General features: G+C 45.9%; 1 protein-coding gene across 2 annotated transcripts in view; it reads right to left on the reverse strand.

The window, feature by feature from the left end:
• GRIPAP1 (GRIP1 associated protein 1) overlaps positions 1-24,267 on the reverse strand; it is a 1,613,923-nt gene that overhangs the window by 162,988 nt on the left and 1,426,668 nt on the right. For both annotated transcript variants that reach the window (XM_069645489.1, XM_069645490.1), the window contains one exon: positions 377-531. In XM_069645489.1, coding sequence (XP_069501590.1) covers positions 377-531 — 155 coding nt within the window. The remainder of the gene's footprint in view (positions 1-376; positions 532-24,267) is intronic.

Below are 24,267 nucleotides of genomic sequence, written 5' to 3' on the forward strand. Positions count from 1 at the left end.
GAGGCGCTGAAGCTTCCAGACATAATCCGTTCAGATGACTTGCAAACAAGACTGGAACCAACCAGTGTGTGTGTGAACAGCCTTTGTGTTACAATGCTAGACTTCTCGTGAGTTCTGTACATCCTTGGGAGGTCTGGACCGATATACAATATTGCGCGTCGTTTTCCCACAACACCCCGCCACCCTCATTCTACTCATTTAAGTGGTGGTGTGGCTCCTCTCCACAACCTTCTTGGATAGGTAACCTACCCAACACCTCTGTCCTGGCAACAAACAGAGGACTCATCCTCTGAACAAATAAACAATGGCGACACCACAGACACCTAGTGCCTTTAGCTTGACACTATGACCCCCCCCCCCCAGCACCCCATCTTACCTTCTGGAGGTGCATGTTCTTGGTCAGCTGCTCTTCCAGCATGTTCTGCAGTTTCTTGTTCATCTCCCTGAGGTTCTCATCACCTGGCTTGACCAGGTCACGGAGGACGCTGCCGATGCTGCTACGGTCCACCTGTCCGTGCAATGTCGTGACATCTAAGTGAGTAAAATAAAGATAGGGTCAGTAAGCCCCAGCAGCATCATTGGTAGGGGTTTCAGCTTAATGCTCCTATACGGATGGCAGAGCCAGGACCAGGTCACGGTACTCGTGCAAGCATTTATCACACTTTATCCAGCACATTTAACTGTCCACGCAAGAAAACCGTTTACAAACAGACAATTATATATCCCTGTTGGAAACCAAGTGTTACTCTGATAGTTACCCCAATTCACTACAGTTCCTTATCATTTGAAACATCCCCATGTTGGGAGCCGATTCAGGGCAATTGTTCAACCATTTTGAGCACCAGAAGCTTGCAGGGGGCATATCCTGCCACCTGTCAACAGACCAAAAACTGGCACTCAGCTGATGACTTCTTGGGAGCGCAGCAGTATTTTACAGGGTACCGCTGCAGTGGCACCATCCAGGTGCCCATACAAACAGCACACACGTATGCCCCCTCTTGGAATGGGCAGGCCGAAAAGTGATAGCAATTCTTCAGCCAATGTTCCTGAAATACTGTGTTTATTACTGCAATAACCTCAGGGCAGTGTTGCATCATGGTTAGCATGCATATAGCATTACAGGAGAGCAACCATCTGCAACTCAACTCTGTCCGTGCCTGAAAAGGAGCAGGCAGGCTGGACCGCTCAGTCAGGTCCCTCTGAGAGATCATAAGAAACATTAGGACAGCGTTCGCCTTGCTCGGCATCCTTCGCTCATACTGTGCAATGGTCACAGGCTGACCGGTATAGGTTGGGTCCCTTCAGTAGTGGTAGTGACCGGGAAACAATGACGGAGCGCTGCTGCCGACTCTAGGCATTCAAGTAACAATCACAGTAGCGCAAAGATGTCCATCATATGTTAGTAATGCCACCGAGGATAGTGCCTTGCGCCCTAAGAGCAAAATAAAATGGCACTACAAGAATCCCAATGATACGTGCAAGAGAGGCAGGCTTGCAAGTCATTGCCATGCCATGCAGACTGAACCTGGCAGCGGGGAATTATTTCTATTTACTTGTTTATTTGTATTTGGTTCTAAAAGAACCTTTACAAACATCAATTCGTTACATTAATACATTCACCTAAAATACCAAAATACAATTTTAAAAACACAATTCATCATTACCCAATTGACCAAGTAATCCATATACGTGATCGTTTATATTGTAACATTCAGATTATATATTCCAATTCCAATTATTACATAGTAAAAACAACCATTGCAACACCAAACCGTAAAGTTAAAAGTAAGATTACCACTAATCACAGTCTAATATCAAGTATGCTATATGTTATATACATTTTAAAATACTCATTCTAAGATCTAAAATCAATTACTTCGAAGGCCCTACTAAGAGCCCACCCTATCTACTGTTAAAAGTTTTATAATATGGCGCCAGAGCCAATACAAAGCAATGTGTAGGCTCTCTGGCTCTGAATTAATATAATAATCCCAAAAGGCCTAATTTGTTATCGTGTCATAATTGTGGACATAACTACCAAAAGTTGCCATGCACACCGGGCCCAATAATTTACATTCAGTAAAATCATGCCTTGCTCTCCCCATGATTCCTGGTGCTTTACAAATACTTTTACCTCAATGAGGTAAGTTTTTTGTTAATGGGGGATCAGTGCTCAAAGGGTCAACAAAAATATGTGAACGAGACCGATTACCCCTCTTTACACCACCTCGCAATTAGAGTGGTAATTCTTGCAGACTAAACAAATATGGTTTATAAAGGAATCACCGTTTGATACGGAAGAAATCATTGTCCTGAAGATGGCCCAGACTCTTAAGAGTTAAAAGACACTAGGGATAGTGTCCAATGTAACAGACCAAAACATGTCGACACTCTGAGATACCCACAGTAATCATTCTGGGTTCTTCCTTTCTGAAACTAAATGTTGATTAAGTATCTGTGTTGTTTCACCTAATTCCCCTTGTTGTTTTAATTGTTGTGATTTGCTCTATTTTGAACCTTTTTTTCCTTTGGACATTGTTTAAGTCCAGATGTGTATCTGTGTCAATCATGACAAAACAATGAAGTCCAAATGTGTGCTTATGATACATTTTTTTATCTATTTGGTGATAACTAATAAATCAGTCTTTCGCATAAGTCACGTTTGGGCTCTATCACATCTTTCGTTTGTAATATGGATTATTTATACCACATTTGTTTAGTCTGCAAGCATTACCACTCTAACTGCGAGGTTGCTTTGCAAATACGACATAGCCTTTGTGTTAATGGCATCTTAAGGTATGCACCCCGAAACACGAAGAGTGGAAGCAGGGTTGTGTGCAAACTAAGTATAAGGTTAAATAAAACGAAAAGATCCCAAGTTGAGAATGCGCCCAGTTTTTTCAACAAGTGTTTTATTATACTGATGCCCTTTGTGATGACACGTGTTTCGGTCCCTCTTGGACCTTTCTCAAATCAGGGCTGATTTTATACATCAATCAAAAGAAAAGGTCACAAAATTATAAAGATATTTTCAAAATAATATGAAAGCAAAATTAAAAAATAATAACAGAAGTGTTCATTCACATGTTTAACCAATTATGACAGTAGTTGATGGGTTAAAGCAAACCATAATAAATAACAACAGTTATTAAATCAAAGTAAACCAAAATGCCAGACAAAAAATGGAGTGGGGAATAGGGAGGAATGTCGGGGGTCAAGAGGTAGGCAAAACCACATTTTCATTAGTCAATGCTACATGTAGTGTCACATCGAAAATCAAGGAAAATTGGATTCAAGTTGTCTCTTTTACCTTATTTTCATCTACTCCCCCTTATGGGTTGAAGCAAATAGTAGTCTCTCTTCGAGTCTCGGGTTAGATCCCTTCGAAAAAAATCAAAATCAAGCAAAGATGTCACCTCCAATTATGTGTGCTGGCTCACCATAGGTATCGCCTAATATTGCAAGATAGTAATTCTGTAACTCCCCAAGGTAAATGTGTTTCTTTTAACTCTTAAGCATTAAAATGTTGCGAATCCTGTGCGTTACCCATCAATTTCATACATACATTTTTGAGAAAATAATGCCCTTTCATTGCCTTTCCATATCTTATTCCTTTTATAGAAGTATTAATTAAGGCTTACAAATCATTATTAACTGACTATGTATTCTGGCTTTTATAAATGCTCTGATAAGAAAACCTGTGGTTTTATATGTGGTTTTCACTTGGCTAAACCATTACCAAAGGGGACGCGACAGCAGGGAATCTGTTGTAGAGAAAAGAGCATTTTTACTCATTACTGAAAAAAGATGTCGCCATGTTAGACCTGACCAACATAGCCAAGCTCTTCTAAAACTAAGTATAAGGTTACGCACAGCTGGGCTTGAGCTCTGTCGGAGATATGTTTGAGTTTTTAAATACAGTATGTAACATTTGATATATATCTATAAACTTGCAGGGGCGATAAACGTACATAATATTTTACCGAGTCCCATTGCTCAAGCTTCCTCCTAAATACGAACTTCAGTGTAGCATACTTTATAGCCAGACTAAAATCTGGATGCCAGTTTATGTTCTCGTACAGTTTATCGTTCAAGAGTGTGAATTCACATCCCCTGTATTCAGGTTTAATCCTCCTATATCCTCTCCACCACCGATAGTAATTGGCATTTCGGATAAGAGTTGGCCTTTAGGTGCAATGCTCCTTGCCTTGCACATAGTAAGCCCTTCAAGGATACTAATCCCAGTTCCAGTCTGAGGTACTCCACTGGCATAGTAGGTGGTAATTTTAGCACTATTCTCCAGAAGTATCCCTCCAGTTTATCCAGCCACCTCAGATCACCCATAGCCATTGCTTCTAGGCTATATAAAGCCATGGGGAAGTAACTGTGTTTATAGAGAATAACCACCCCCTCTATGGAATAACCAGCTGTCTGTCTAGGGAATCTATCTATCGTATAGGTCAGCCATCAGGCCTTGATCTTCTTGGCCTCCATTAGATGCACGTAGTCCAAACTGGCGCTCATTTCTAATCCCAGATAGGCATATTTCTCAACATAGTCGAGGTTACCCAGGCTGATGGTAAAGTTGGGTCGACTGTGAAAGTGCCGGACTGTGATTGAGTGAGCCTTGGCCCTTGAACAGGTCCATGTTTCCAACGGGTCTCATAAGGTTACTTGCCTCACAGACCCGTCCCCCTGAGCCTTAGTAAACATTTTTGATCGTACTGTAGTGGGAGATAGTCTAGGCCCAGGTCATCGAGTAAGCGATGGATTCATATTTTGTTCGTAAATACTTGCTTTATAGGTTTATGTACTGTGGGGGTAGGCTCCTGTTGGGTTTCCCTAGTTTTACTTATAAGTGGTGGGGTTTTCATCATAGATATCTCGTTGCAAAGGGATTCCAGTGCATCGTCCTCATTGCAAGCAGCAATGTTTATAGAGTCTTTATAGAGTCTTGCATAGTAAGTGTGGAACCCAAATCACATACTCCTACCTTCTGAATGGGGTCCCCCTGCAGGGATGACTTCTGCAACAGACAGTCCCAGACATATCTCACTGCCCATTGATACTAAGGGCAGGAGCTGGCTTCAGGTTGACACAGTGCATATCAAAGGTTGTTGGGGTTTTCAATCTCCTTTGTTATCCTCTGCAGCCAGGCCACATGTGGGCCTGTTTGAATTAAACTCTGAAGCTGCCACCAGCAGCAGAGCTAACAAAAGGTCAGGGTGGATCAATGGAGCCTTTGTTAGTTAATTAGGCTGGCCATGGCAGGGGGAATGTTTTGCCCTCCCCCTTCTGAGAGGAGGTGGTGTTATCCTGGCTGTCATATCCCAACTAAATATGACAGGGAGGACGGCGCCTATAGGCTGCGTCCACCCAGACTATAAGGGTCTATGTGTATGTCGTGCGGTGAGCATAGGAAAATGTGTGGAGATTAGCCCCACACATTTTCCGGAGGTTCATCTACCATCATTCAATTTCTTTTAAAATTTCCAAAAACCGAGGCGAGCGCACACCCACCGTGTGGATGGTCGAATTCCTCACACCCAGTGCCAATGGGACCAACACGTTTAGAGTATTGAAATGTTAGAGAGTCCTCCCAGCTCTGGACATCTTTGAGATAGTCATGTGGCAGGGTTTGAGGTGGGAGATGTCATGCTGCAGTCAGCCCATGCATAGGCCCTAGCTATCCATCACCAGCAAGCCACCACTGTAATCTGGACACTATTTAACACCCGAAGGCTGCACTGGCTCAATGCTCCATCTCTCTGAAAAAGAGAAAATGCCTTGTAAAATAGTTGATAAAACAACACCAGTTTGGAGGTTCTGAATTTTGATCACACAAAAAAAGAAACCCACGGGAAAGGGTAGCTGTGACTCCCGTTATACAATTAGGCGTGGCACTTCAGGCTGCAAAGCAAGGTTCACGTGTGGAGCTCCAGGCTGCCCTCCAATGATACGTACGAGCGGCAGAACAAACAGGGGGAATAAGCCCATTCAAACACTGCGGTAGTGTCACCTTAATGCACGCCAATGCCCAGCCTGAAAACGGGGATCTGTGTAGCCAGAGAGACCCATGATGAACGCGGTGACAAGTACTCCTTATGCCAGCATGAGCATCGGTGAGGACCTTCAGAAGATTCTCGGGAGAGCAACTTGTCAGGCTGGGCATGGGCCCCACTGTCCATGAAGGGCATTGGCTAGGGCAGTGTCATGCTGGGCACGAGTGAAAGAACCATGCTACAATAATCATCTATGATGGCGCGCCCCGACAGCCCGCATTGGCAGGCCATCTCTGGTCCATGACCGGCATTCATGGAGAGTCAGCGCCTTGACAGTAACCAGTGGACCCATATGCTGACAGACTGATAACATAACCTGGGCGTAAGCGAACCATACCCATCCCCCCCAGGTAATAACATGAAAACATTGGGTGAGTGTTGGCAATAAAAGGCTGTGATTTTATTGCACAGTTATGGTCATAACAAAACAATCATAATTACAGTAACCATAATATGCTGTACTTTTGGGCATCGGGTCCCGAGGTTGCCCCCTCTGGCCCGTGCCGCCTTTCTTTGTCCCACGACAAAGTGGTCACCGTACAGTGACCTGTCTTTTTTCTCTTTCTTCTCGCCCTTTTTCTAGGGTGGGAGGGTTCTGGGAAAAAGAAGACTGGTTCTGTTTTTCCGCTGGCAAGGCAGCTCCTTATATTGGGGCTGCCCCTGGGTCCTTCTGCCTGTGTGGGGGGCTGTGTGGCCAGCCTCCCACCCCTCCCCCCGGACGGCTGCCGCCGATGGCAATTGCACCTTAAGGTGCCTGACACTATTGCTCCTCCCTGCTACTTCCTGCTATTCCAGTCACTGGTGCTTCGCACCCCTTTGTGAGGAAGGGCACGGTGTTGAATAATATCCTGCCCTTCCCAGGTCGGCTACTGCGTGTCGCCTTGTAGTTGTGGTGGGGGAGAGGGGAGAGCATTGGCCCATTGGTTGGGCTGTTGTTCGCATCTCTCCCCTGCCTGCCATGGGGCACGAGATACCCAGCCTCGCTTGGTGCCTGTAGCATTGCCCCGAATTGGGGGATGCCGGGGTTTAACCATGATGGGCATTTCTGATGAGTAAGCGCTGGGCCCTTATCGCGCGGTATCTAGACGGGTGGGCATATGAGACGAATCAGAGACCGCCAGTGAAAGGGGGCGCATCACATAAGTTGGAGAACAGGCCTATTATGGGGCGAGGTCAATCCTGTCCAATTTTCCCAAGACTTAAAGTACGCATGTCCCGGTGCGTCTCTTCACGGGAAGGGCACCTGCCACCGATTGGAAAACCTCATCGTTTACAGCAGCTGCAGGTCCGGAATCTGACCTGGCGAGGTAGGGTCCTAACAATGACAGCCAGCGCCACTCAAACGGCCATCGGGCGGAGGGGCTCCAAGAAAACCGCAGCCAACAATTAATGAGACCGACCCAAAGCACAGCCACATCTGCGCCAAAAAGGCGACTTATCCTGGTGGTGGTGGCCGGAGCCTGCTGCGGAGCCATCCCCCGTCCCCTCCCGCGGCTGCACGGCTGACGCTAACATCAGCAGGCACGCAGGATGTGTTCAGCGGCTGTCAGCACATTGGGTGGACGGGGGGGGGGGGAGAAAAGTGACCACAAGGTGTAAATAATTCAGGTGAGAGAAAGTTCCACCATGATTTATTAACAAGGGTAACGGTAGTGCAACTGAAGAGCGCTCATATGGGCGGCAACACGGCGAGAAACCGGGAGAGGTTCCGGCCAGGAAGGAAGCAAGTCATTGAGAGAGGAGACCTGAGGAATCACGACTGGGATAATTGCGAAAAGGGGCAGAGGGATAAAGCTACAGGGAGACAGCTCCGTTGCGACACGGAGAAGGGGGACCGAAGGGTGCGAGAGGTGACAGGCAGAGAGTGAATAAGCGAAGGAGAGGGCCGCGGTGTAGCAGGGGTGGACTGGCCGATAGGGACCTCTGGAGATTTCCCAGTAGGCCTCTGCACCCTGGGCCTCTTTTGTGTTGTAACCTATTTTACTTCCACATTGTCTCATAGGAAAAGGGTTGGGCTTGCTGAACATGTGTAATATGGGGCCACTTTGAACATTATTTCCAGAGCCTCTTTTGGTTCCCAGTCCAGTCCCTGGGGTGGAGAGTATTCCCGAGAGGGAGCAGAAAATGTTGATATGAGTGGGGTCAGAGAGGCTAGATCATAAGGGGGTGGGGCAAAGGTTAATGCGCATATACACCTCGTTGTATTTGACACCCCTTCCTTTTATCTCACCCAGGTCTCGATAATCCAAGTCCCAAAAGGACCCCATGCACTATGTCTTTCTTTCTATGTGCACCCGCAGAGATCGACATACTCCAAATGTATTCTCAGTAAAGCGTTCAGCTGCGCCTTGGCGCAAGGCCTTTTCTGCATTAAATGGATGAAATAATTTAATGGCGGAAAGGAGGGGGATGGGGGGCGAGAAAGTTGAACGGAAAAAACAGAAAAATGGGTGGGTTGAAATGCCCTTTTCTGAGCGGAGGCAATTTTCTCACACGCGCCTCTTTATGACAGAACATTTCTCTTGCATTCGAATCTACACAGGAATAGGACCCCAATATGCCCCACACCCTTCCGCTCGCGACGAGCTTAATCATTTCACCTGTTTTCTCCCCGAGTTGCACTTCAGCCCACTGCCTTCTGCTTTTTTCATGCACTCCTCATCATTCGCCTCATTCCTATAGTGGCTTGAGGTAGATTTGCTGCCCTAATAAAGGCCCCATCCAAGCAAGGTAACAGAGCACAGCCTCGCACCGCCTCTATTTCCCCCCCTCGTGGTTCTCGTGCACCCCGCTTCCCATGTCCCCTGTTAGGCAGAATCCTGTGCAGTTCCTTTGGGGAACACTGAAAAACTATTAAGACTACAGGAGCAGCAGTAAACTCAATTGGTAGCAGTCTGCACCACCCTGATTTACCTAGTAGCTGTGGCTGAGCAGTCGGACTTCTCTCAAGAAGAGTAGGGCAGTATGTAGAGTATACACAATAGGGCCAAAACACAGTAGAGCAAACAAACACTGACCAGAGCTTTGTATAAAAAGTATATAGTTATTTATTTAAAAACACACTTGAAGTAATATACCAGCACTCATAAGTAAAAGCAAGTTAAAACACAATCAGGTAAAGTATACACACCTCCCTTAATAACTATCAGACAAGTCAGGGTTAAAGCACACTATATGTTAAGACAGAAGTGAGCACTTAACCTAGATGGCACTCCAATAGTTCAGGTTAAAAAGGGGAAGAAACGGCAGAGCATAAAATAAAAAAGTTCCCAACACTTTTTAAGAGGCAGAGCAAAGGGAAGAAAGGCAGGTTATACTGTAGAGCCAAAGTTCATAGGCCAGGCCCACTTTAAGTGGAGCAAGTGAAATGTGCCCAGGATCACACGGTTTAAAGTGCACTAAGAGTCTTTGCAGAGTGCCAAAAAGGAGTTGGAATAGTTCAAGAAACAAAGTTTAGCAGGTCTGGGGCCAGCCCAATATAGAAGTCAAGGATTTAGGGGACACCTTGAGCACTCTGTAGAAAGGGAGGCCAGGCAGGACACAGTACCTTAAATGGGAAGGAAGCTCCAGCAGGGGCAGTTGTTCCTGGCAGTGGTTGCAGTTCGTTGTTCCAGCCAGAGGAAGAGAGGATCTCGTCGTGGAGGAAGTCTGGAGTCGTTGGACTGCCACAGAGTTCCCGATTTAAAAGGTGCAGTCCTTTTATTCGCTGTCAAAAGTGGTGAGCTTGGCTATCCGGCGGCCGGGGTGGTTGGCACGGGCAATTCGACCAAGTAACGCTTCTGGGAGCGAAAGAGGGCAAACTGGTTGGTCCCACCAGCTCAAAGGGGAGAGGACTCTCCAGCAGAAGATCTTCCCTTTCGTCGGAAAAGTGGTGAGTTTGTTGCATCAGGGCTTCACCGGTGGTGTCGTCGGGTTGCAGGTGGCTCAGCTTCTTCCTCGTTGGATTCTTAGGTCCCGTGGCGACTTCTGAAGTTCCAGTCCCAAAGGCCCTGCTTTTATACAGAAAAACCCCCATTCATCAGCCTAGCTGTCAATCACACATGCTAAGTGGTGAGCCGGGCGGCTCACCACTGGGCCAATCAGAGTAGAGTGCGACTTGGGTTGCTAAGGCAACGCAGTCCAGGGTGCCATTTCCCCCCTCCACCCTCCCTGTGGAACCCAGACAGAGACTATTTTGGCGGGCTTCTGTGGAGAAGCCCGCCAAAATAGTGGAACAAAGGGCTCGACCTTGGTCAGAGTTACAGAGACAGACACAAACGCCATTTTAGAATCGAGTTCTGGCAAAAAAAAAACCCAACCAGTGATTTAATATTAAATAAATAAACCGGCGGTATCTTTAACATTGCATCTTTAAAATGAATGGGAAAATCCCATAGAGAATATTCCGGTGGAATATTTCGCATTGGTAACCACTGCCACCAGCCAGAAACTCGACGAGGGGGGACGGGACAGTGGCCCAGTGCCCCCTCGAAAAAAGACCCAGGGGCAATCGAATTACCCCTTACCAGTACTTCCACAATATGATGGTTTGTGCTGGTTCTGTTCACAATTTTGGACTAGTAAAGCCAATGGTGACTTTACATGCCCTGGGAGACGGTAGTCAGTCCCAGGGTATGGAGTCTATGTTTGGGGGTCACTGTGACACCCCTGTGGTACTGCACTGAGGGTGCTGTGTACCACACATACAGAAAGACAGACGATACCCTATGGAGTAAAAAGAAACCCCATAGCCCATAAGCACATAACAAGTCAAAGACATACCTCAAATCATGCCTAAGAGTGGGAGTAAGAGAGTCTCACTCTTAGCAGGAGAAAAAAAACAACCCCAAAAATCCAGCAAAGCTGCTGGGGGACTCACTAGGTTTGGGAAATTAGCATTTTAAGAGAATTCTCCCTAACATCCCCCATTAGCGAGTTGCACAGTGTTAAGTGCTATCCGAGCAACCAATCCCTGCATGCGCGTGAGAAGAAAAGGGCAAAGAGATTGTTTGGAGAAAACTGAACATAGCTGAGAGGGGACGTGGAGAAGAAGGCTGGAAAGACAGAGACAGCATGCAGACTACTAGAGCTCTCTCTGACCGTGCAGTGAACCCCACCTCCAACCAGAAGGGGAAACCGTAGCCCCAGGCACTGCGGCTTCGGGGTGCAGAGCCAGGGTTTCTTGCCTGGCTGCGCCCGTGGCAGGAGAGCCATGCAGCCGGGCATTTGGGATGCATACCCCCATGCGTACATTTTGGACACGTTCACTAAAGCAGCAGAGGGCCTTACAGTTACTATACCAAGAACCGGATGTGGTCTGCACAGCAATCCTTCTGGATGCAGGGAAAAAGAACAAAACATATATATCTACTTGTGAACACACAAAATGTGCGCAGGTGACATAGCATTTACATAGAATGCCCAGCTTGGTGGTTGGTTTAAGCAGAGCTACGATCCCTGATGGAGAGCGCCATGTCCAGGAGAGGGGGGCAGGGGCGTGGGGACAGGCGGTCCCCAGCTATTAGTAAAATAATGAAATAACATTTTGGAAAGGAGACGGCATGACATGAAAAGGTGCATTTTTAAAACCGTTCTGCACCAGATTGTTGAAGATGCACACAGTTGTGATGTTCTTCCTCAATTCATTTTACAATATTTAATAGAAACTGCACCTTTAACACATCCATAGTTATGGTTTGTCAAGAAGTGTCTAAAGTAGGGGAATAGTTAAGAGGGGAGCTCAGGATTTTCACAAACATTCCTTTAATAGCAAATTGGAACTGTCTTTTCTGTGCGGTTTCTGGGTCTTGGAGGTCTATTCCATAGGAATATTGTTACAAAAAGGTCACCATGTGTTATATTTTAAAAGAAAATTATAGAATTGTTGTGAATGCTGGTGCATACTGGTGACTCGAATGTCAATTCACCAATTCCATCGGTTCATGTCATATTGATCAATGCTGCGAAGATCTCCATTTCCACGTCAAGTCTTTACCTTTGCGCTGCACCGATCTTCACAAAATAATTTGGAATGCTTCTTTTATTTTAAACGTATGTCCATTTGTGCCAACTTAATTCACCCAAGTAAAGAGGTCAAGATCAATGTTTCACCGTGGCAAACATTCACGCAGATAGAAGGAAGAGTTATCAAATGCCCACCTAGCAATGCCAAGGTCATCCTGTAAAACAAGTTACTGGCCTCCGGTAATGCTCGGTTTGATCACACATTCTTCATGGCTTGAAATCTCTCGGTGCGCTGCCAGGATTGGAATAGTCTTCCACTGTCTCGCATACTCTGCACAGCACCTCTTCCATTAGAATGCAGATACAATTTGGTCTAGCTGTACGCAGAAGGTCTCCCCTGCTTTACAAACGTTGCGCAGAACCCCTGCCATCAGAATGCAGCTATCCCCATGATAACATTTGGTCTAGCTGCACCCATGCTATCTCTCACATACTCTCCATACTACTTCCCACCCACCTGCCTGCCCAACATGGGTGACTAGCAGGGAGTTCCCCATGTCATGGTTTATAAAACGGCACACGCCAGCTAGGGAACTCCTTCCCCTACAATGGATGTGGCGCAGAATAAAACGCTTTTTATTTTTAATATACTATGGATAATTTTGAGTAGACCTCCAACCCGTCTCGCACCCAACCTCCACAAACACCCCGTGCCACAATGGCCTAGGAACCAGGCCTGGTTGTATCACTAGGATATTTATTAATGTATTATTTAAAGGAAAAGGAAAATAATCAATATACAGTGGCCACCAATGCAATGATCTCTACAGATCAATTAGATTAAGATATCCTATTACAATTCACACAGTTATTTAATGGCAAAACAGAAAAAGAACAATTTTTACAAAGGGATAGCACCAATGGTTTAGCACTCCCACCTGCAACACTCACCCCCAAACATCAGCTAAGCTTGATTCCTTTGAATGGAAGGCAGTGGCAAGGAGAAGGAATAGAGAGAAAATCGGATTCGGGGTAAAGCCCACCACCACAAGATGGGAAGCTAGCAAAGAAAGTGAAAACTCGTTTTTGCAGCAAAATGGAAGAATGGAATTTTGATTATTACTCACAACTGCTAGGGAACAGAATGAAAGGAAATTTGTATTGCTTACACTTTAGGAGATTGGGAAAGTTTATAGAATACTAATCAGTACACCAGGGCAAAAATAGAAATGAAGTGGGAAAATCGGTTTTGGGAGAAAGCAAATGCAAAAAGAAAAAATACAGTGGCAAATGGAAATTTGTTTACACTGGGACAGGCAGCTCAGGGAAGGGGTTTAGTTTACAATGGGAAAATCGGTTTTCAATGACAAAGACAGAGGCACATAACAGGTAGACTTCTAGGCAAAAGGGATTGCTCACAATGGAACAACGGTTTGGGGTTTAATAGGACAGATGCAAATGGGAATTAGTTTGGTAATGCACACAACACACAGACAAATTCACTTTTCAGTTACAAGGAGACTAATTCTTTTGAGGCAAAACCTTAATGACTACAATAATTAAATACAACACCAGGGACAAGATGGTTGATTTCGAATTTCAACAATGGAACCGTGAATTTCAATGGGGAAATTCATTGATTTACTTAAGAAAAATATTAAGGATTTACTCAGACAACAGAGTTTTTTTTTTAAGGAGATCTGCTAACATACACATGCTAATAATAGATTCTTCTATGGAAAGGCGACTGAATTACACTGGCAAATTTTTGGGGTTTCAATGGGGTTTTCAATGGGAGAAATATTGGATGTAATGATACACAAATGAAGGGTTTATGCAATTTAGGTCTGGGGTATGTGCTAATTAGACAGTAAGCCTTGGTTTGGGATTCAGGAAAGCCAGCTGGATCTCAGGACACTCTGGACAGCTAAATTAAGGAGTTCTCCTGTCTCCCTTGATTTTGGTGTCTCTCTGGCTTAGTACAGTGCCCCTTATATAGCATGAATGACATCACTAACTTTACAATCTAGGAGGTCTACCCTGTAATTATCCCTAACACTCGGATAGGACAGTTTACCATTCCTCTCTCCGCCCCCTGGCATGATTGGTTCAGGGGAGGAGAGCAGCATCTGTCTGTTTGCATGTATTACAATTCTTTGTTCTCATTGCCACTTTCTGTCAAAAACGAGTTATGGCTCATAACTTCATAATTATACTAGCCCCTGCCATATGAAACAGATATTCGGTTTTAGCTGGTCACCAGGAATTAGGTAAGCGAGCGCCAACTCTGCACGAGGTAGCATGGCCGTTTGGCAATTTTTTGTCATTTTCATAAAATGTACAATCGTTATGACTCTGCAAATGATCAAGCATGTTCCTAATGTCATCTTCCATCTTTTCACCAACTGTCATATTTGTCCCATTTTTAGATCAGACAGAAACTAGTCCCAACTGACATTTCAGTCTCAAAGTCCTAGGAAAATGTAATTAAAACCTTTAAAACTGCCTGGAAATTACATGAAAAAAAATTGCATAAAACAAAATTAATTCTCATTCTGAGTGCTGCGAAAAATGCCTATAATGAAATGAGTCTTTTATTGTTTGTTTGTTTTGTTTTATTAATTTATAATGGGCACCAGGCCCGAGGGTAAGAGGGCGCAGCAGTACAGAATATGCGAAGCTCACATGGGTCACAAAAGTTACAATTTACAATATGTTATAAATATAAACAGGAAAGGCAGTAATACAGTAAATTATATACAGGGTATTATACAGTAAATTATATACAGGATATGGTATAATAAAGTGGTTGCTGGTAGTGTAACATCGGGGCAGTACTAGCCAGAACAAATTACAGTGTACAGGCTGCATCTATAGTAAGGCAGGAGGATGGCAGGAGGCGCAGGCTGGCTGATCTATTGCTTCAGATGGTTGATATAATTGGCTTTGAATTTAAGGTAGGATTTCTCAGCACGTATAGTTTGGGGTAGTGAATTCCATACTTGGGCAGCCCGGACGGGGAAGCTGGAACCTCCGGCCTTAGTCAGTTTGAATCTCTGAATGATGAGTGTATTGGCATAGGTGATTCTCGAGGGTCTGGATGATCTTCTTTCTATAAATCTATCAGAGAGATATGGAGGAGCTGCATTGTTCAGGGCTTTGTGAGTGAGGGAGGCAACTTTCATTAAGATTTTGTCTTGGGTTGACAGCCAGTTGTTATTCCGCCTTATCTTGGAGATATGGGATCGTTTAGAGATGCCAAGAGCTGCTCTCAGGGCATTCTTTTGTAGAATTTGTATTCTATGTGGGATGTATTTGTTAGCCCCAATATATAGAGCATTACAAGGTGGTCAGTCATAATCTCGAATTTACAAATCTCGAGAAAAAAAAGGTCGAAAAAGGTCTATATTTTTTTGTGCTCTAGTATATATAAATAAAATAGGTTAAAAAAAGGGGTTTGGGGAACCCCCCCATTTCGAAAAAAAAGTCATAAAAAAAATTTGACTTTTTTTTTCTTTTTTCAGCCTTTTTTTTCGACCTTTTTTTTCTCGAGATTTGTAAATTCGAGATTATGACTATAAACCCATTACAATAATCAAGTCTAGATAGGATGAGAGCTCTAGCTAGAATCATGCAGTTGTCAGTGGAGATTAAGTGTTTACCAGCTCTGATAAACCTACATGTGTAAGCTGTGGCTGAGGCCAGGGAATTCACCTGTTTGTTGAAGGTGAGGGTGGCATCCAGGTAGAAGCCAAGAGTCTTCACTTCCTTGGCCAGCTTCATAATAGTACTGTCGATCTCAAAGGCATGGTATTCCTGGCCTAGTTTTTTGAGGTTGAAGTGTGTACCCAGAATGATTAGCTCTGTTTTGTCATCATTCAGCATAGACCGTGAGTTGCCATCCATGCCTGGATGATGAGATACACCCTATTTACCAAGGCCAAATCCTTGTAATCCCCAGAAAGTGGGAAGAGGATCTGAGTATCATCTGCATAGTTAGTGTAGGTGATACCCAGACGGACCAGATCATCAAAAAGGGGCCTAGTAAATATGTTGTATAGTGTCGGAGACACACAGGAGCCTTGGGGAACGCCGCACAGGATGGGGATGGGGTCTGCTGCATCTGAAGGGGAAAACACCCTCATGGTCCTTTCATTAAGGAAAGATTCAACCCATAATATGGCTTCTTTGGAGAAGTGTGCTGCAGAGTTAAGGTGGTTGCAGAGGACTTTGCGATCTACACGGTCAAAGGCGGCCGAGAGATCCAAAAGTAGGAGGAGTGCTGTTTGTCCTTTGTCTCTTAACTCATCAATTTGGGCCTTCAGGTTGATGAGAGCGGTTTCGGTCCCATGTTGTGGACGGAAGCCGGACTGCCTTGTACCTGGGAGCTTATGGTGTTCTAGAAATATTTGGATTTGGGTATATGCCATCTTGTCCAGAATTTTTAGCAAGAAGGGGTTATGGGGCGTTATGGGGCGGTAGTTATAGGGATAAGGGGTTCAAGGGATTATTTTTTTTAGTAGAGGCAGTACCCATGATTGTTTCAGATTGGATGGCACAATGCCTGAAGTGAATGAGGCATTCACGAGCTTAGAAATGAAAGGAGAAAGTTCTCTGGCGGCATCTTTTATGATTTGTGCCGGGCACAGGTCTCCTTGACAATTGGAGGGCTTAAGAGAGAGGTTGGTTTTCTCCACCTCCAGGATAGATGTTTTGGTGAAGCTAAACTGGATAGTTGTATTTTGTGTTTTCAGTGGGGGTGGGTTAGTGTTAGGCATTGGCAGTTAATTAAGAGTAGCTATCTTGGCCGCAATTTTCTTTTGAAGCATGGTGACTCTGTTGGTCAGTGCTTGTTGTATTTCTGTACACCAGGCGTTATCTTTTGTACATATATCTGGGATGGGAGTGGGCAACTCTAGTTCCTTTAAGATTGAGAACAGCTCCCTCATACTTGAGTTAGCCGTGGAAATATGCTTATTGTATGAATTGCGTTTGGCCAGGACAATTTCCTTTTTTTACTGTGAGGAGATTTCCATAAGTCTGTTTTTATGGTCTTTTGAAGGGGTGATTCTCCAGGACGATTCGCAGCTTCTTTTAAGTTTACGGAGATCTTTCAGTTCAGGGGTGAACCATTTATTGAGATGAGCTTTTGGTTTACTAGGTCTGAGTTTGAGCGGTGCTATGTTGTTGAGTGTGGTTCGTATGATTTTGTTATACTCTTCAACAAGTATTTCTGGGTCTAGACGTTCATCTAGTTGGTTCAGGATGGGTAGAATAGCAGGGATCACTTTGCCTTTGGTGATACTCTTTTTGTTCCTGGTAGGGCATGAGGGGGCCATATTGGCTGCAGGAGGGAGTGGTCTGATGGTAGATAAGTCATAGGTTACCAGGTAATGGTCCGTCCATAATTGTGGGGAGATGAAGTAATGACGGCGGAGCAGTTGTGATCTGCTAGCCAATCGAGGGGTTTACCTCTGTTGTGGGTGGGTTCCAGAATTTCTTGGGTTAGTCCCGGTTCCGTAAGGATATTGGCCACAGTAGAGGCATATTTGTCTGAGGGGTCGTTGTGCCCTAGATTGAAATCTCCCAGAATGAGTAATTGCGTGGAAGTTTTGAGGTTGGTAGATAGTAGGCAGTAGTTGATATCTTCGTCAAATGTGCCCATCGGGCCGGGGAGCCTATAAATGAGGTAGATGGTCAAGGTCTGTGAGTTATGAAGTGGGAGTTTGATGGCACAGACTTCACAGGAGTTGAAGTCTGGAATGACAGTGGTTCTCGTATTTAGGTTGAATTTGCCAATGATAGCAACACCGCTGCCTCGCATATTATTTCTATCTTGTCTCAGAATGGTATAGCCATCTGGGATAGCTAGAGATAATAGGGGTCCTGCCGCCTCATGCAGCCAGGTCTCTGTGACAGCAAGGAAGTCCAGCTTATTGGACAGTATAATTTCGCAGATGTCCGTGGCATGTGCCGTTAGGGATCTGGCATTCATTAGTCCGCCTTTAAGCGGAGGGGCTACGATGGTGATTTAAGTTTTAGTGTGGAGGGTAGGAAGTGTCTTGGTTTTGCTGTTAGTACTGCTACCTTGGTGAATAATGGTTCTTTTGTTAGTGATAGGGAGAGATCTAGTCAAGGGCTCATATAATCTAGTGAGTCTTGCTCTGAGCCTGGAGTTTCTGGTAGGTGGGCTACAAGGGCTACTTAGGAATTCACTGATAGCTCCAGTCCTTGGTCTAATGGTATGGCTAGCTTGCTCCATGGTGAGGGAGAAGGAGAAGGCTATGCAGGATTAATTGAGTTGGCGATTCTTAGTAGTGTGGTGGAGGCTATTGTCGGCTGTTAGGCCGGTTAAGAATACTAGGTAGGTAATAGGCCAGAGGCAAAGTATTATGATGCTCATGGTATATCAGAATAGGGAGATATATTTTAATGTCAATTGGGAGTGTCGGTTCCCCCTGTGGGAGGGCCGCTTCATCCCCCACAGCCATTTGTCTTCCTCTGGGCTCAGCCAGTGATCAGAGATTTTTATGAGTCCCTTTGAACTTTGCAGTTTGCTTTTTGGGGTGGGTGCAGGAAGGGCTCACACTGCTTGGTTAAGCTTTAGTCACACTTTGCCTTCTTTGAAATCTTTGGGCTCCTGCCTTGATGTCTCGCAGAGCAGGGAATTATGACACCCTCAGCAGCATCACATTTTATTGCGGGATGGTTCACTGGTAGGTGTGACTTCCAGCTGGAAGCAGGGCTTTTAATTGTGAAGTCTCCTGCCTCAGCCCAAACTGTTTTTTCCTGTAGTAAGTGTCTCTTCAAAGGTGACTGGAATTTTGTGGGTTGGAACATAATGTACATTTGCTTGGGCCAACCAACCCCCTGCCCCATTATATCTCCCTGACATTTTCTGCGTGAGCAGTGCTATCTTCCCACTGTGGCTTTTTAAAGCTGTGTTTCTTTTCACACATGTGCGGGCTTTTTGCTTCTAATGTTTAAAATCCTGTCTTGCAGATCACAGGATTCTTTGATTTCTCCTTTTTGAGCAAGTTTGCATTTGCTGTTGGTTCATTGATAACAAGGTGTAGACCCCCTTCCACATGGTTCTTTAATTTCAGGGGGAAAAAAAGAAAAGCCAAACTGTTTTTCGTTTGCAGCGTTTAAACAGCTGCTGTTCAAGTAAAAGGGAAAGCAAAAGCGGTTTCCGATTGTAGTGTTGAAAATCTTGCCCCTCACGTGAATTAAGGCTGTTTTTTGATGCAGTGTATAACTTCTTGTCATTCAGGTGAAATAAAATCAAAGCAGGTCCGTTTTGCTTATAGTGTTCCAATGCTTGCCACTCATGTGACAGGGAAAGCAAAGCAGGGCCGTTTTTGCTTGCAGTGTTCAAATACTTGCCACTCATATGAAATAAAAGCAAAGCAGGTTGTTTCTGGTGGCAGTGCTTAAATGCAGCTTTTCAGGTGAAAGTGATTTCTGTTTGGGGCCTTTAAATGCACTCTACATCCACCCCTACCTACCATTGTATCGGCTAAAATGCACACACAGATTCTACAACCCTCTGATGAATTTCCTATACTAGGACCCTGGTCCCCCAAGGGCGTTCAACCTACAGAGCGTTGAGACTATACCAATGGTGAAAGGCGCTATACAAATGCCCATTACATTACAGTTTCCAGGGGGTAGAAAGCGGCTGTTGTTGGGTTCCATCACTATTTCAATGGTGAAGGAAGTGATGTTCACAGTACGTAAACCAAGCCACATAAGCCTCATGACCTCAGTTCTAAAATTATTCTTTGCACAGAGACACAGAGGACCGGTAGAACTACCACAAAAGGTTACAGAAATTTGATAGCGGGCATCTTTGTTGGCACAATGAGGAATCTGTGGGAGGAAGGCCCTATTTGTCAGTAAGAGCATTGCTCAAGTTAGGTAACTTGTTCCTTACTCCCAGAGAGTCTTTATCACTTTTCTTGAAAGACTCCTAAAGTCACTCAGTTAAGGAAGGGGGTGGGGGGCAGGGAATGGGGCGAACCAGAAAATATAAGTGGAACGACTGCAGAACAGCATGCCCAAAACAACCATCTTCCCCAGTCAGAGGGTCTAAACAATAGTGACTGGGAAATGTATGCAAAGAGGCTGTAGTACTGCTTGACAAATATCCTTTTCATGCTCCCCACTCTGCAATACAAAAGTCGCAGCTTGGTCTCTGTAGAGTGAGGTGTAAGTCCTGAAGCAGCTCTTTGTGGGCCAATTCATAGTAGCAGAAGTAGTAGTAAACATTTTTTATAAAGCGCAAACTTATCAGCGTGTGAGCAATAACAGACAATATAGATAAAACAAACAATAAAAACAAGTAACAGCCAACCATAAAAAGAATACACAAAACACCTTTAAGGAGAAATTACCTTACCGTAATGTTCTTTCTATGGATTCTTCTCATGCAGATTCCTCATCTTAGTAGATATCCTTGTACAGCTCTGCTGCTCGGAATACCTTTCCAAAGGGGACATAGTGGACCTTGACTCGGCTGTCGATCATTGATCCGTCTTGCACAGTGGTTGTTCGTCGGCTCGGGAAGTGACGCCAGGCACCATACATATACCACGTCACTACGCCCCATGCCTCAGTTGCCCCCTAATTTTCCCGGCTCAAACGCTGCATAGGAAAATGGAAGAAGGCTAACCAACCTTAAATTTGGCAACTATGGAATGGAAACCAAAAGGTTAAACACATTCCAATTAGAAAAACATCTCATTTTTTAATGTAAATTAAAGTTACTGCGATGAGCACCCCAAAGCCATCGCCAAGGTACTACATGGAATTAGAAGCTAAAAGCCACAACACTTTCTGAGCGCGGACGGCTGGGAGGGGTGATGAGGAATCTGCGGGAGAAGAATCCATAGAAAGAACATTACGGTAATGTAATTTCTCCTTCAATAGATTGCTTTTCTCCCACAGATTCCTCATCTTGATAGACTCCCCAAGCAGTAAAGCAAAGGAGGAGGCCAGAAAGGATTACAGAAGCAGGTTCTGCAGAACCGCTCTGCCAAAACGTGCATCAGTCCAACGTGCAACGTCCAGCGCATAATACTTTGTGAAAGTATGTAAAGAGGTCCACGTGGCATCACAGCAAATGTCCTGAACAGGGACCCCCCCCTCTGAAGGGCAGTAGAAGCAGAGACTTCCCTGGTGGAATGGACCCTGATACCCGGTGGGACTTCTTTGCCCGTCGACTGATAGCACTCAGAGATGCATAAAATGATCCAGAGTGAGATGGTCTGTTTGGTCATTGCAAAACCTTTGCATGAAAGAGAATGGGCACGAACAACTGGTCCGTCTTCCTGAACTCCACTGTGCGGGCAACATAAAATCTGAGGGCTCTTTTGGGATCGAGACAGTGAAAACACTCTTGCTCCTTAGAAGGGTGGGGAGGAGGGTACAACACTGGAATGTCAATAGGACTGCGAAAGGGGACATTCCGAAACAACCTTCGGAAGGATTCCTGGTCGGACTTTAAGAGAAACATTCTCTCTGAAGAAGCGCAAAATGGGGGACTTGAAGCATAAGGCCAGCAGCTCACTAACTTTCATCGCCGAAGTGATGGCAATCAAAAAGTTTGTCTTAAGGGACAGCGACCTAAGCGAACAAGAATGCATAGGCTCAAACGGAGCCACCATAAGAAAGGTAAGAACCAGGTTAAGGTCCCAATCCGGAACAACAAAGGAAGTTGGCGGGAATGTGTTAAGAAGGCCTTTCAGGAATTGGGCCATGACCGGTATGGTAAAAAAGGAACCTTGATCCGGGGATCTTTTAAAAACAGAAAGGGCCACCAAATACCCCTTGACTGTCGCAACCTGAAGAGGTCAGTGACAGAAGGAACTCCATCACCGTTGTGGTAGGGTAATAGATGGGGTCAACCTTGCGCTCCCTGCACCACGCCTCAAATGTTCTCCACTTGCAAGCATACAGAGATCTTGTAGACTGTCTGCGTGCAGCCAGAAACACCTGAAGAACTTCCTCGGAGAAGTCCTATTTATTCATATTTGTATAGCGCACAACAGCCTAAAGGCATCGTGGCGCCTGTTACAGAAGGAACAAGTTACTTACCTGTAACTGCTGTTCTCCAGCATGGGTCTGGCATGGATTCACATGCTCCTGCATATTCCCCGTCGTCAGGCTGGGAATCCTCGGTAAAGAAAAAAAATCAGTATCAGTTTCGTTTCTGATCTGTCTTTCTTAGTAGTAACCAATCACTGATCTCTGGATCATACTGCCCCCAGCCAATGACTGCCCTTTCCCTAGGCCCCGCCTCTGGCAGCCATCCTCAGATTTGGTAGCATGCCAAGTGGCAGTATGACCAAGTGAAGAGCCGCAGAGGGGTAGGCGGGAGAGTTCGCATGTGAATCCATGCCAGACCCATGCTGCAGAACAACAGTTACAGGTAAGTAACTTGTTCCTTCTCCAGAATGGGGTCTGGCATGGATTCACATGCTCATGAATAAAAGAATACATAGCAGTATACACATGCACAACCACGGGAGGTGGCAAAGGCTCAACATTAAGCATTACATACAAACTCAACATTAAGTAATTCTTACCTCCTCACCAGGCTCACCTTAGGCAAACAGGTTGCGCAGTGCTGCTTGGCCGACCCTGGACTCCTCCCTGGAGTCCCGATCGACGCAGTAGAATCTTGTGAAGATGTGCGTCGATCTCCACGTAGCAGCCCTGCAGATGTCCAGCAGGGGCACACCAGACAGGAACGCCGTGGTAGAAGCGATCGCTCTGGTCGAATGGGCTCTCGGACGGCCGGGCAGCGGTCGGTTTGCCAACCGGTGACAGTGTATGATGCAGCCGGAGAGCCATCTGGAAATGGAAGTCTTCAAGAGAGAGCCTTCGCTTGATTCACAGACCCAAAGTTCACAAACAGTTGTGACATTTTCTGAAAACTCTTTGTGCGGTCCACGTAGAACTTCAGCGCTCTAGCTACATCCAGCGAGTGCAAAGTCCTCTCGGCCGGCGTCGAAGGCGACAGGAAGAAAACTGGTAACACCAAGGGCACGGCACCAGACAGAGAACCTCTTCCATTTATGACCGTAACACTTGAGAGTTGAGGACGCCCTGGCCTTTGCAAGAACCTCTCTGCAATCAGCCGGTATATCGTACCCTCCAAACTCTAGTGCTGCAGGAGTCAGGCCTAAAAGTTCAGCGACTGTGGGTCGTGATGGAGAATGGCGCCTCCTTCTCTGGAGAGAAGATCCGCGTCCGCCGGCAGCTTGACTGTTGGGGACGTTGACAAGTCCAGAAGGTCCGGGAACCAGATCTGCCTCGGCCACGCCGGTGCGACGAGGATCATCCTGCACCTGGACCTCTTGAGCTGGTTGACGAGGCGGAGCAGCAACGGCAACGGATGGAACGCGTATAGAAACAGGCCGTCCCAGGGGAACGAGAAAGCCTCGCCCATGCTCCTCGGCTGTGGGAACCTGCTGGCAAACCTCTGGCATTTGGAGTTCGTCGCCGTCGCGAACAGGTCGATCTGGGGTTTGCCCCATCGTTGGAAGAGCCGATCCACATGATCCTGGCGCAGTTCCCACTCGTGGCACGAGCGCAGCTCTCTGCTGAGTGAGTCAGCGATGGTGTTTTTTATTCCTGCCAAGTGGAAGGGAACCAGAAACATCCCCTGGGCGACGGCCCAGTGCCGCAGATCCTGGGCCTCCTTGGATAGGGCTGGGGATCTGGTGCCCCCTTGCTTCCGTATGTAGAACATTATGGTGGTGTTGTCGGTGAAGATCCTCACCACCTTGTCCTTGAGGGACGGAAGGAACGACTTGAGAGCCCAGAACATTGCTCGGAGCTCCAGAATGTTGATGTGAAGAGACCTCTCCTCTGGTAGCCAAAGGCCTCTTGCGTGGAGATCTCCGGTGTGGGCCCCCAACCCTCCAGAGAGGCGTCCGTCGTCACCATCTCCTGAAACGCCGGGGTTTGAAAGTCTGTGCCTGTAGTGAGGTGAGCACGGGTGCCCCACCATAGGATCGCCCGACAGAACTCCTCGTCAAGAGGGATCCTGTCCTCGAAGCAGCCCGTCACCTGAAACCAGCGGGCGTCGAGAAACTCCTGTAGCGGACGCATCCGAAGTCTGCAAACGGGTACAAGATAGATGCATGAGGACATCATCCTGAGAAGGGACTTGATGGACCTCACCCTGGCCACGTCCGTGGCTAACAGGCGCCGCACCTTGCCTAGGATGGTCTTGGTCCTCTCCTCTGAATGG

The sequence above is a fragment of the Ambystoma mexicanum genome, chromosome 2p (genome assembly GCF_040938575.1).
Source record: "Ambystoma mexicanum isolate Mex_15411 chromosome 2p, UKY_AmexF1_1, whole genome shotgun sequence".
NCBI lineage: Eukaryota > Metazoa > Chordata > Amphibia > Caudata > Ambystomatidae > Ambystoma > Ambystoma mexicanum.